Source organism: Pleurodeles waltl, chromosome 2_1 (genome assembly GCF_031143425.1).
Source record: "Pleurodeles waltl isolate 20211129_DDA chromosome 2_1, aPleWal1.hap1.20221129, whole genome shotgun sequence".
Lineage (NCBI taxonomy): Eukaryota > Metazoa > Chordata > Amphibia > Caudata > Salamandridae > Pleurodeles > Pleurodeles waltl.
In genome coordinates, this window is record NC_090438.1 from 641,320,245 (window position 1) to 641,334,585 (window position 14,341).

The 14,341-nt window shown below is 46.4% G+C and overlaps 1 protein-coding gene across 4 annotated transcripts in view; it reads left to right on the forward strand.

Moving 5' to 3' along the window:
* Positions 1–14,341, forward strand: part of TNS3 (tensin 3) — a 752,439-nt gene that overhangs the window by 307,598 nt on the left and 430,500 nt on the right. For all 4 annotated transcript variants that reach the window (XM_069216157.1, XM_069216170.1, XM_069216149.1 and 1 more), the window contains one exon: positions 2,098–2,135. In XM_069216157.1, coding sequence (XP_069072258.1) covers positions 2,098–2,135 — 38 coding nt within the window. The remainder of the gene's footprint in view (positions 1–2,097; positions 2,136–14,341) is intronic.

A 14,341-nucleotide genomic window follows, 5' to 3' on the forward strand; every position in this document is an offset into this window, starting at 1 on the left:
TATTTGTGACAATATCATGTGGCAGAGGCGTGCCAAGGTGTTGGCATGAGAAAGTTGCCCTTATTGAAAGCATCTATGACGCAACAGCCGTCAGAAGGTCTCTGAGTGCTATTATGTGTGTGCCTAATGAAAAGCAACGACAGCCAAAGAAATGAAAGGTCATGGCGCTACAGCAACAGCTGTCTTGCCACCTTCCACCCGCTTTGTTGCGGGTGTGTGTAGGAGTTGTCTCGTGGTCTTGTGCTGCCTCCATTCTGGCTCTCTGGCCCCAACATAACCCCGCGCTTCCGAGTGGAAGGGAAGTTATTGACGTTCTCCTCCAGAATGGATCTCCAGAAAATTAGAGCAACGTAGCTATATCTGAAGGCCGGGGAGCCATCGCTCTTCAAAGGGACCCTTTCGGCAAAGCCAGGGTGCCTTAAACTATACCTGAGAGCGCATTACAGGTGAGAGCTGGAGATGAACCCTGTACAATCCATTTCAGGTGATAAATAAGATGCTGCTGCTAAGTAACTCAAAGTATCCTATTGTAGGGTTGACTCCTTTTGTTGTCCTAGTTTATAAAGGTGGGGTTGCAAGCGATTTAAAGTTCCCGGAGGATAGTGTGTCATATACAGTAGCACTGCTTTTGTCTCAGTCACTTTTACTCCTGTAATCGGAACGTGCAGCATGTCTGATGGGTGTTGATACCAGGCGGTTAAGGTTGTCTGTCCTGGGTCCGCATGTCATTTGGATTAACCTGAACTGTTTATTCAAGTGGTACCTTTTCAAAGGGCTTAAGTAATATAACATGGCATAGCATTCACGGAGTACATAACCTGTGGTTCTTGTCTCTTCCTAAATATACTTTTCCTTCTTCCCTTCTCTGAATGACCGTGTAGTCATAAACCGTACTAGGCCCATCTCTTATAATTCACGTACAACGCACTAACCCGCCTTTTACACTTGACTAGCCACACATTGTCACTTTTTCAAGCACAGTCTGCTATGTCTACTCTGTGCAACACTAGTGTTAGACCTGCCAGCCTTAGGGTGGTCTCCCCCCCCCAAACATTTTGCCTTCTCTTCCTGTCTTGCTGAATATCTTTTTTGTTGCCCTTCGGACTCTGCACACTTTATCACTGCTAGAGCTTCCTCTCTTCTGTCTATTAGCCCTACTTTCTGGATTGTAGAAGCCTCTCCCCTTACGGTTTAGACACACCAACACTGTCATTTCCCTGTCTCCTACCTGGCACTAGCCTGTCATCCAGTACCATGCCAGAACCCCCTTCTCTAGTATACTAGGTCCACCATGTTCTTTCCCCACATGCTACAGTGCTAATATCCAACCTCCAGCATATTTCTTGACCTACCTGTGGTCCCCCTGAACTTCATTGATCTAGCCACTCCTGTTATGTTGTCTGGCCTAATCTGTTCTAGTCCTAGGTCCCACAGATTTCCGTCCTCACCTACCACAGTACTCCAGTCTCATTTACTAGTCTGTTACCTACACGCTCCACAATACTCATGCTAACTTCTACTTTGCCCATCCCTACACTGCAAAATACCCACCTTTTACAGTGTACTGCTTCTCTTCCGAAACAGTACTTATTTTACTTTCAAGACTGAACCAGGAGCACCTCTTACTCCAAGTAACTTAAAGTCAGCGGAGGGAGACTCGGCATTTCATCATGTTGAAGGTTGGTAATATGAGTATGTTTGAGTTTGGACCTGGTGTTTATAGTGCTACGAGCCTTCAAAACTGATAGCAAGCACAATATAAAATTGTTAGTAGTACTATTATTACTACTACTTTGCAGTATCTTTAAGTGAGGCACAGTATTACCAGATAACTTGGAGGTAACTGCTCTCATTTTAGTGAATTAGTTTAGTATTTCTTCTACATATCAGTCCTTCAGTGGTATGAGCGCTCTTGAGCTCCACAATTTGAATCATCGATATAACTTCAGGTTTTTCGTTATTATTTCTACAACAGAACTTTGCTTACTTTACTCTTCGTCCTGCAGAAACATGTCCTGTGTTTAATACATTATTTTCTTGAACACACTGTCCTTATTTGATTTGCCTGTAATATTTCTTCCCTTTACTTCCCTCTAGTTTGCAAGTATGCATGCCACAGGAAATGTGAAGCAAAGGTAAGGCCTGTGTATCATTTTCAAGTGTATTCATATTTTTTGTGGCAGTCTTGACTTCTAAATGTCCTAAGTAACTGTATGTTTCTAGTTGAAATGGTCCCATGTATCAAACTTATGTGACTATTATAGAGGGAGAGCATTTACCAGAATTGTCATGATATATTGTATGATGAACTGTGCAAAATTTGAATTGGAGCCCGGGAAATTAAGTTTTCCCCCCAAAAAGTGGATTGGGTAGATTTTATTACCATCTTTATATAAAGTGACTTCTGATTCTCAACCTTTTTCACCCTAAAAGGTTTCAGAGTGAATTGTGAAAAACATGCTCATTTGTTAAAGCAACAAATTGACCAGTAGGAAAAAAAATCAATATTTGAGGAAAAAACATTCTTGAAAAAATAAACTAAGCTTTTTTTTAAAAAACAAAAAAACATGAAAACATTTACTAAAACACTTAGAACTGTGAAGCAAGCTTTCACAAAGTCAGTATGTTGCACCATTTGCCTTTGCCAATGCTTTATGAAGTTGCTGTTCAGCAACGGCAAAAAGTGAAAAACATGGTTGTTTCTGGTGCTGAATAGCATCAACAACCCCCTCCCACCCCTTCAAATACAAGTGCAATGTTGTACAGATACATGTGTCATCTTGTGTATAACATGAATGCATGGTATCCCCAACGTGATGGTAAATGCCTGTTGGAAATTGACCTTTTTGCATGGTTATCCCCAAACTTTTTGCCTTCTTCCTCCTTTTTTTCAGGTCTGTTTTTGCTGGTTTATTGTCTCTGCACACTGTACCACTGCTAATCAGTGCTAAAGTGCAAGTGCTCCGTAGGTAAATTGTACTGTTGATTGGTTTATCCATGATTGCCATATTTGATTTACTGGTAAGTCCCTAGTAAAGTGCACCAGAGGTGCCCAGGGCCTGTAAATCAAATGCTACTACTGGGCCTGCAGCACTGATTGTGACACTCGTATAAGTAGCCCTCCAGACATGGCTCAGACCTGCCACTGCAGTGTGTGTGTGTGCAGTTTTAAACTGCCAATTCGACCTGGCAAGTGTACCCACTTGCCAGGCCCAAACCTTCCCTTTTGGTACATGTAAGGCACTCCTAAGATAGGCCCTAGGTAGCCCCATGGGCAGGGTGCAGTGTATTTAAAAGGTGTGTTTTACATGTCCTAACAGTGAAATACTGCCAAATTCTGTTTTCACTGTTGCAAGGCCTATCTCCCTCATAGGTTAACATGGGGGCTGCCTTTAAATAACTTTAAACCACAGATTCCCTTTGAGGGCAGATAGAAATATGGAGTTTGGGGTCTCTGAACTCACGATTTAAAAATACATCTTTTAGTGAAGTTGGTTTTTAGATTGTGAGTTTGAAAATGGCACTTTTAGAAAGTAGGCATTTTCTTGCTTAAACCATTCTGTGACTCTGCCTGTTTGTGGATTCCCCGACTGGGTCAGTTTGATAGTTGAGCTGTTCACACCTCTCCCCTAGACAGTGGCACAAAGGGAGCTGGGGTGTAGCCTGCATATCTTGATGAGCCACCTGAGCTAGAGTGGAGGGAGGAGTGGTCGCTTGCACATGAAAGGACTGTGCCTGCCCTCACACACTGCAGTCTCCAACCCCCTGGTGTGTGTCTGAGGCCTGGCCTGGACAAGGAAGGATCTTGCAAACACTTGAGACTTTTCTTTGAAGTTTTCCAACTTCAAAGGCAGAACGGAGTATAAAAAGAAGACCCAAAACCCCAGACTTATAGAATCTTTCTGGAATCAAGAGGGACCTCTGCCCAGGAGAAGAGCTGAAGGAGGAGTACTGTCCCTTTGCTGCTTTGCTGGACTGGCCTGCAGTTGCTGCTTCTGCCTAAAAAGAGTGCAAAGGGTGAACTTTGCTGTGTGTCCTGCTTAAGAAAGTTATCCAAGGGCTTGGAGTAGAGCTTGCTTCCTGCTAGACGTCTCTGGGATATCAAAGACTTCAGTTTCCTCTTCCACCAGCACTGGGAACTGTGTGTTTTGTGCTGTTCAAGGAGAAAAACCACTGCAACGCCATCAACGATGCCGCTGGTCTGATGCCGCACAGAGCTGCACTGCCCCATTTCGCACTGCGATCCTGGTCTCACCAATTCAGTCATAGGACGACTCCACGGAGGTGCTGCTCACACTGTGACCTGTGGGCCCCACACTCCGGCATCGCCTGCTTACCCCGCTGCCTGGGCATCGTAGATGACACCGCTCCTGCTGCCACCGGCACCGCTGCCTGCTCTGTGGCCTGTGGACACCGCACGTGAGGTACATGAAGCGCCATCCCGTCTTGCACCACAGCCCCGGTCCACCAACGCCAGCACCATCGACTCCAGTGTCGTCACCAGGTATCCCTGCCTGCACCGTGGCCTGTGGACCCTGCTCGTGAGGGTCATGAAGCACTGTCCCGTCCCGCACTGCCGGCTTGGGCCTACCAACGACAGCGATTCACTGATGATGATGCCGCTGCCTGCACCGGGACCTGGTGACACCGCACGTTGCACAGCCCCGCTTCACACCGCAGCCCTGGTCTGCGTGACGCCACTAGACGCAGTCACCAAGCCGCTGCCTGCACCGTGACCTGTGGGCACCACAAGTCGCATCATCCCACTTTGCACCACAGTCCCGACGGCATCCATGCCAGTACTCCTGACTTCATCAGCCCGGAGTTCGATCTGCAACGCGTGTGACTTAAAGGGCCAGATGACCCCCGCACTGACTTTGGAACCAACGCCAGCGATGCCGCTCTCCAGAGATCACCATAAGGATCACGACGCCCAGCAATTTCAAAGGTACTGTTTACGGGTCTCCCTGACACCGTAGCTGGCACGCAATGCCACGGCTGGCCTGAACTCTTGGTTTTATTGATCACGACACTGTGATAGCCCTAGGTGGAGCTAGCGACTTCAAGGAACTGTATTGTGGAGTAAATCTTGCAGAATTAATATTTTTATTATTGTATGTTGGCTGTTTATCGTATTTGGTCTTGTTTTATATAGATAAATATTGGCTATTTTCTAAAACTGGTGTGGTGCCCTTTTATAGTGTTTTCATTTATTACTGTGTGTTATGTGCAACTGCCTTACACATTGCTTCTGAGATAAGCCTGACTGCTCGTGCCAAGCTATCAAGGGGTGAGCAGGGCTTATCTGAGTGGGCATCTCCCTTATCCTGATTAGAGTGAGGGTCTGTACTTGGACAGGGTGCAAACTGACTACCAACTAGAGACCCCATTTCTAGCAATGCCTATGCATGTGTCAACATGCATGTGCACGTCATGATGCTGTGCCTTTTTTAATGGTGTGGGAGAAATCTTTCATCATGTGACAGAAGCTGAGGGAGTGTCGCTGCAGAAGGAGTACAAATTGGGAATGCGTAAATACCCCTGGCGACTGGCTGGGATGTGATGCTGGATAAACTGCAGGAGTTTGGGCGGAGGTTGGGCACGGGAACAGCCGTGGTTAACGATAAATGGTTGATGACTGGATGAGCTGCCCGCGTGCAGGATCTGGCTGATGTGTGTCTAGCGATGCATGTACTTCATTTGCATTCCCCTTGGGAGGACTGAGATCCCAGTGGATCAGATAGGAGACAACCCTTGTGGTCAAGCATGAGATACTTGGATGGGAGTAGGCAGAACCACGGGATCAGGGGTAGGGGGGGATGCTTGAAACAGACTCCAAGTTGTTAATTGTTCTTGAGATTATTTAATTTCACATGCTGCTAATGCTGAGCTTTCATCTTTATATGAGGCTGTGTAACAGAGCTGTTCATTGAGAGGATGTCTCAGGACAACTTGTAAACTTGGTGTGACGAGTGCCCCGGATAGGGGTCTGTGTACTACAACTTAGGCCTGATGCACTCCCTTCTTATATTAGATATAATTTATGGACACTAATTGCAGATATCTTAACTGCCAATTAACGCACATGACATCTGCAAATTATGCCGGGAGTACTGTCTCTAGCTTTCCCCTACTGCTCTGTAGGTCTGTACAGTGTGCCTGTTTTATAAGCCTGTAATGCAATTATGAATATGAAAAAACAATAAAAAGATTCAAGTACAAACAATGATGCTGTGCTTTTTTTTATTTACTGATCCAAGACGGTGGACTAGGATCTTGAAGTGGATAAATAAAAAAATATCTGCAAAAGTAAAAAAAAAAAAAAAAAAAAAAAAAAAAAGGCGTTGGCAAAGCCAATAGATCTCGCCTCTACAAGGGCTATTGGCTTTCACAATGTTATTTTGTCATGTTGTACACCAGTGTGGCTACTGTTCAGCAGGGTTAAGAGTTAGTGGAGTGGAGTGGGGGAGTAGAGTGTCATGGAGTGGATTTGTTGGAGTGTTGTAGATTGGAGTAGGGGGTGTAACGTGTGGTAGGTTTGAGTATAGGGAAATTGAGCTCAGTGGTTCTGTGGCAGAGAGAGTGTTGTGGGGGTGTGGTGTGTCGAGGAATAGGGTGGATTGGATTGGAGTAGAGGGGTGAATTGGAGTGGGGTAGAGTGGATTGGATTGGGATAGATTTGGTTGGATTGAGTGGAGTGGGGTGGATTGAAATGGGATGAGGTGGATTGGATCGGGGTGCAGTGGAGTAGAGTGTATTGGATTGGGGTAGGTGGTTTGGAGTGATGGAACTGGGTAGGGGTGGATACGACTAGGCTGGGGAGGATTGGCTTGAGTAAGGGTGACGTGGAATGGGTTAGATTGGACTGGAGTGGGATGGATTGGGGTGGAGTGGCATGGGGTGGATTGTATTCATTGGGTTTGAGTGGGGTGGATTGGAGTGGAGTGGGGTAAATTGGACTGGAGTGGGAAGAATAGGATTGGAAACGGGTGGGTTGGATTAGTTTGGAAGTGGGGTGGATTAGGTTGGGATGGGGTGGATTAGGTTGGGATGGGGTGGATTTGAGTGGGGTGGGGTGGGCTGGATGGATTGGAGTGCAGTGGACTGAACTTGGATGGTGTGAATTAGAGTGGGGTTGAGTGCACTGGGGTGGATTGGATTGGATTCATTGGATTGGGGTATGGTGGATTGGACTGGAGTGGGGTTGATTGGATTAAAGTGGGGTAGATTGTAATGGGCTGGGGTGGATTGGATTGGGGTGGGGTGGGGTGGATTGGAGTGGGATGGGATAGATTGGATTGGGGTGGGGTGGATTTAAGTGGGGTAGATTGTGATAGATTGGACTGGAATGGGGTGGATTGGAATGGACGAGTGGATTTCACTGAAGTGGATTGGAGTGGGTGTATTGGAGTGGATTAAGGTGGAGTGGGTTGGTTAAAGTGTATTGTTTTGGAGTGGGATGGATTGGGATGGTGTGATTGGATTGGATTGGGGTTGAGTGGAGTGGAGTGGAGTGGAGTGGAGTGGAGTGGAGTGGAGTGGAGTGGAGCAGGACAGTGGTTCATTTGTAAATTAAAATGTGCTGGTGCCCACAGCTCTCCTCCAAAAAACGTGGCAGCTGCATTTGATTTTGCGAGCAAAGAATACTGAGGTAGCATAATCCTAGCGATATCTTTGGCCTCTTCAATCCAATAACAGCCACTTCAGCTCACTCTTGCAGCTTTCTCCTTTTGTGACGTTTTTCTGTCTTTAACTGCTCCGCCTTTCCCATACTTGTCTTTTGCTTGCAGTAAGTGCCTGATGCAGAAAAATAAGTGCCTGCCCACAAAAATAAGTGCTGGGCCCTGCACCAGCAACCGGCTCAGTTTAAGCACCAGAATGGGATGTACTGGACTGGACTGGATGGGAGAGGGGAGGATTGAAGTGGAGTTGACTGAGGTGCAGTGGACTGAACTGGGATCAGGTGTACTGGATTGGAGTGGGATAGATTGGACTGGGCTGGATTGTGGTGAATTGGATTGGTGTGGTGTGGGTTGGATTGGATTGGTGTGGTGGGGATTACATTGGAGTGGGGTGGATTATGGTGAATTGGAGTGGTGCGAACGGGGAGGAGTGGGGTGGATTGGATTAAGGTGAGATGGTTTGGATTAGTGTGGGTGAATTGGAGTGGGGCAGATTGTTTTGGATTGGATGGGTTGTTTAGGATTATAGAGGGGTAGTTTGGAGTGGGGTACACCGACTTGGGGCAGGTTGTATTGGGACAAATTGGAGTGGGGCAGATTGTTTTGGAGTCGGTGGAATTGGGTGGGGTGAATTGGACTGGAGTAGGGTAGATTTGATTGGATTGGGGTAAAGTGGAGTGGATTGGGTTGGTGTGATGTGATGTGGGGAGGATTGGATTAGATTGGAGTGGGTGGGTTAGATTGGAGTGGGGAGGATTGGATGGGGTGGATTGTAGTGGGGTGAATTGAGATGGAGTGGGTGGATAGGATTGGGTGAGGTGGATTGGACTGCGTGGGCTAGATTGGAGTGGGGCAGATTGGAGTAGGCGGTTTGGAGTGAGACAGAATTTTTTGTATTGGACTGGGACAGACTGGAGTGGGGTGGATTTCAGTTGGGCAGATCATTTTGGATAGAGTTGGCCAGATTGGAGTGGGGTGGATTGGAGTGGAGCAGATTGTTTTGGATTTGAGTGGGGCAGATTTTTTTGGATTGGAATGCAGCAGATCGCCCTAAGGTAACTGTAACTTCCGCCCTCGCCATGCACAGTTGTCTTATCAATCATTTTATTGTACATTTTGCAGTGAGAATATGAAAGATGGCATAGAATATGTCATCAATGATATAACGTGGAGTAATTCGCTGTGCACTGCGAAGGCCCGAGTTATAGTTACCTTGGGGCATGATGGGAGCGGAAGGACCCCCCACACACTACATTTTTAATGCCTCTGGTACCAGGGAGCCTATAAAAAAAAAATACCAAAAAAAACAAGCGTAGGAGCCCGGGCTTGTTTTTTTGTTTTTTCATTTTTTTTGCCGTGAATCTTGTGGCAAAATAATTTTAAAAAATGTTTTTTTTTGTTCTGGGACCCCCCCCCACCTGTGCTTAGGGGTCAGGGTATCCCTACTCTGGCCCTTTTTATCTTATTTTTACTTTTTTTTCTGGAACTCAGCTCAAGCTGAGTCCCAAGAGGGCTGTCAACACTTCCTGGTTTTAAGTGTTGGCATCCAATCAGAGCTGTGCTTCTCCCTGCATGAGCTCATCTTTATTCTCAAATACTTTGTGGCCAGAGACATACAAATTTGAATTTCCCTAAATTTTTCGAAAACTACTGAGCGGATTTACTCCAGATCAGCAAAAGCGTGCTCTGCATACCGACAGCTAGCTTTCTGCCACATTTGGTGTAATTCCGTCCAGTGGTTCGGCCTGTAGTCGTTGCTAAAGAATCCTATGTAAATTAACATGGGAAAACCAATGTTTTTGAGCTCCCTTTTTCTCAGCCCCCGCTTGACGGATCACCCTGACACGTTCCATGCACAGCAAGAATCAACGAGACACTTATTCTGGAAAATTTCATGAAGATTCGTCAAACAGTGCCAAAGATATATGCATGTCAAAAAACGCTTTTCCTATGGAAACATGGTCCTAACTATAACTCTATAACTAACTACTGGCGACTGCCAATACATATGTGTGTGTGTGTGTGTGTGTGTGTGTGTATATATATATATATATCATAGAAATTCATTAAAAAAACTAAAGGTCACAGGGACATTATAGTTAGGCTCACATTTTAAACATACGAAACCATAGAAATTCACCAGTTATAGTTTGGTATCTCAAGTAACTAGAACTTGTGCTGTAAGGTAAGTATAACCCACGCCATGCATAGTTTTTATATCAAAACTTTTACTCCAAATATTACATTGATATTATCAATGATGTTATTGAAGATGTCATGAGTGCTATAATTTGTGGGGTGATTGGTGCATGGCGGGAGTGCAAGTTATATTTACCTTAGGACACGAGTATCATCCGTGTGCACACCTACAGCTGTTAAGGGTTAAGGTGCATTGTGAAACATTCTCTCTCTCTTTGTTTTTTATTTTTTATCTCCATTGTCTGTCAATCCGCACAGCTATTGGCCTTTCAGTCATAACTCGAGGGAGTGAGTCCATCACTCAAAAAACAACTTAATTTCCATGTTTATCCATATTTAAAAATAAATACTGGTGAAGCTAGCTGGTTTTCTGTCTGTATTTATCTGTAATGATCAGTAAATATGGAAAACTGGAAGTCTTACTTATAATTTTTGTATAGATTATTAGCAATCAATTGGACAGTTCTTTCCTATCAGACAGTTGGTCTTGTAAGGCCCATTGGGAAGTAATGTTCTTAAAGCAGTCCACGCTGAGGGTATCACAGAGAATACTTCATGGTATCATGATGAGCACCGAGCCTCCATGAGTGAGTCACTCCTGTCTCACCTGAACCATGATCCATGGGAGAGACAAATCAACATTTCCATAAGAAAACCACACAGGGTGTAGATTTCTCCCATTGAAGCTCTTTCCATCAGGGCATCTGTTTTTTTAGTTTTTTTAATCATGTTGTGGTAATAACTGAAAGGAATGAACTGATTACAAATGCATGGCTTGCAGACTTGTGTCCATGCAGCAATCACTGATCCCGCCCCTGGGGCCAAGGAAGGAAAGCTATGTCAGGGCTGAGATTATTTGGCAGAGCCCCTAGAAGGCTGTGTAGAGTAGGCCACGGTTTGTGTAATTAGCATCTCTCGAGTTGCACCTTGAAGGTTCATGTGTCTCGCAGTGGGTGAGCCTGCCATAGTTACGGCCAAAAGTCTGCTTCAGACTCGGCCCTTGGTCACATGGGACTAGCGACCTCAACTCGAGCCGGGCCAAGCAAGGCAAAGACTGCCCTGTCCCTCTACAATGCAGTTAAAAAACACTATTAGCTGGTCATCTCTTTGAAATGTTATCTTTATAAAAGTCAATCAATGCAGTAACATATTCTAATGTATTCTCTTGAAACACAAAGTACAAAGAAACTTTATACAACTTTTTTTTTTTAATGATCTTTGTCATGTTTATACGTGTCGTTAATTGTGTTATTTGTATGCCAGAGGTTTCAGTGGCTCGGCTGGTTGTTTGTCTTGCAGAGCCAAGTCAAACCTTCGGGCGCTGTGAGAGAACAACATGAAGGCTGAGCATCACTCGTGCAGATGGTGCGAGCACTTTTGCTTTTGCACGTGCTGAGCTCTGCTTCCGGTCAGATGAAATTGAGAGCTATACAAATCATCTCGAGGGGCATTGGGATTATTTAAATCATCTCCAGGGGCATTGGTTTATTTAAGCTTCTTGCCCATAACTGAATTAGTGTTCTTCCTTCCTCGGCCTCTCTTTCCTTGGCAATGGGAATGGCCTGTAATATTGGTACCGGCTACACCGCAGGATTGAATTTTAACAGTCACCGATGCTATGGTTTTCTAGGAAAATGTAAAGGCCTGGAAGTAGGCGTGTGATTCTAGATGCAGGACTCGAGGTGGAAGGTCGGGGACGTTTACACTTCTTCGCAGTTGCTCTCACTATATAAAGTTTCCAGTGTTTAATTCCTACCATACAAAACTATCTTTGAGGATTGGAGAAGCATGTTTTCTAAATTTGATTAAGTGGTACATGGAGTGCAAAAGCAGCGCTTCGGAAAACAGCCGTCGGGTTCTACGTGTGGCCATTTTGTATTTACCGATGGCTTTGTAGATGGTGATTCTGACGCGGTTTCTCTGTGTCTGGGGAGGGGTACCCCATGGTTTCAAGATCTTAAGTGTCGGTGGCGTTCCAGCTGTTTATGGAGGTTCACTGCAGGAATGGTGTGAGGATCTGCAGCGCTCCAGGCAAAATAACATATAGGCTTCTGGTGCACTCTGCTTTTTGTCTGTAAAAGGGCAGTTTGCAGTAATTTTTGTTGTAGTTTGTCCCCTCTAGTCGGCATATTTGTAGGGTGTGTTATTCCCCCCCCGCCAGAAAGTGGACCATTGAATTTCTCAGCGTAAGCTCAGTCAAGAGCCATTACCTCCCGTCCCTCCCTCGCCTTCCTTTTAACTAATGAGGCCTCCCGCCTCCCCCCTAGACCCTCCCTTCCCCTTTCAAAACTCCCCCCCACCCTTATCCCTTCCTGTTCTTTTGTCTAGCCCACGCTAGACGGTTTTCTTTCCCTTTCTTACCTGCACGGCGGGGCCTGGAGGTCGTCGATGGAGGCACTCCTCGGGACGCGGAGCTCCGCGAGGAGTGCTACGGCTGGGTCGCGTCTTGAACGAGCAGCATGGCTGCTCGAGAGGCGTGTACTGGAGGCCGGCTGACGGGGTCAGCCGGCCCTCTGTGGCTGGGGCGTTGGTTTCCGGGTTTCCGCGCCGCGGGGAACCGAGGGACTTCAATTCTGAGATGCTCTCAGGTAGGACGGGCGTTCTGCCCGTGGTTTTTATGTATTTGATGAAAAAGGTGACCTTTTTAGGGATTGGTGGAGCCCTGTTGGGGGGAGGACCAGGTGCCTATATAGAGGGTAGTTTTTTGGGGTTCAAGTCAGTGATTATTTGTTTACCATGCCTAAAGTTCCAGCAAAGAGACGTAGGATTGTCTCTTCTTCCTCCTCGGAGGAGGGAGGTGAGGCTAGCATTACTACTCCTGAGAACTCACAGGTACCAGGCAGGGGTACTCCCCTCATGTCCAGAGAGGAGGTGCAGGATATGATTGAGGTAGCTGTGACCAGGGCACTAAAAGCAGGCGTGGCCAGGACTGGTCAGTCTAAATGTGCGCACTCATCGGTAGCAGCTAGGAAATCCTCATCGGAGAGTGAGGATGAGGCCCCATCGACATCATCTGGGGGGAAATATGTTTCCAGAGAAGAAATGTGGGAAGTGATGGCACATGTTTGGGACAATTTGGGTTTCCCAGTGTTTCAACCTACAAACGCGGATTCTCATTTATTTCCTCAATATCAGACACCTTCAAAGTTTGCCATGCCTTTTCAGGGACCTGTGAAGGATATGGTGTTTCGTGAGTGGAACGATGTGGATAGGGCTCAGGTTCCACGATTCCTTCAGAAACTTTACTTACTTGAGGGTGAGGAGGTTTTGCCTCCTTCAGTACGCCTGGACTCTATTTTGGCTACTCTGATTGGCAAAACGGCAGTCAATCCGGAGGATTGTGTGCCTACGGATGCCACAGACCGTAAAGTGGATTCGGGTCTTAAGAGGGCTTTTGCTGCGGAGAATCTGGCGCTGAGGGCAGGGATTTATTCTGCTTATGCGTCACAGTCATTGGTTCAAGACTTTGATAAACTGGCGGTGGCTGTACAGGAAGGGGCGGAATGTTCGGAGCTCCTGGCTGGTATGGAGCAGCAGGCCAGATTGTTGGCTGATGTGTCTTCGGATGTGGTCCGTACTTCGGCTCTGGCATCTGGGTCTTTGATTGGGGCTCGTAGGTCCCTCTGGTTGCGTTCCTGGAAGGCTGATCCAGGGGAAAAGGCGGCCTTGTTGAGACTGCCGTTTGAAGGTCGTAACTTGTTTGGAGAACAATTGCCATCCATGCTTTCCAAGGCATTTAAGGAACGGAAGCATGCCTTACCTTATAAAGGGGGTTCTTCTTCGGGTAAAGGGTGGAAGAAGCATTCCAGATCTTCTCCTACTAGGGATGCTAAATCCTTTTCATTTAGGAAACGGCGTTTTCAGCTGCGTTTTTCACCTAAGAAGTCTGCTCCTGTGACCCGGGGTGGTTTCAAGAAGGGGTCCTGACAATCACTGTGGGCCTGGCAGAGGGCCGGTTGGGGGAAGACTGAGTCACTTTCTTTCAGCTTGGAAGGACATTGTAAACGATCATTGGGTACTAGACATTGTGACCAATGGTTATGTCATAGATTTTGTGGTGGTCCCTCCAGATTCAGGGGTACGTCCCACACCTCTGCCTTCAGAGGGTTCACGGAGAAGAGCATTATTGGACGGAGTGCGGGACTTACTGGTCAAGGGGGCCATTTCCCACGTTCCGCTAGACGAACGGGGTCAGGGCACTTATTCGGTCTTGTTTCTTGTGCAGAAAGTTTCAGGGGGATTTCGACCGGTGCTCAATCTAAAGGAGGTGAATACCTGGATCAGGACAGTGCATTTCCGCATGCTGTCCATTCAGACTATTTTTCCATTTGTCAGGCAAGGGGACTTTCTGGTGTCACTGGATCTGCAGGATGCTTACCTACACGTACCGGTGGCAAGATCCTCTCAAAAGTTCCTGAGGTTTGCTGTGGGTCAGGACCATTATCAGTTTTGCGTTCTGC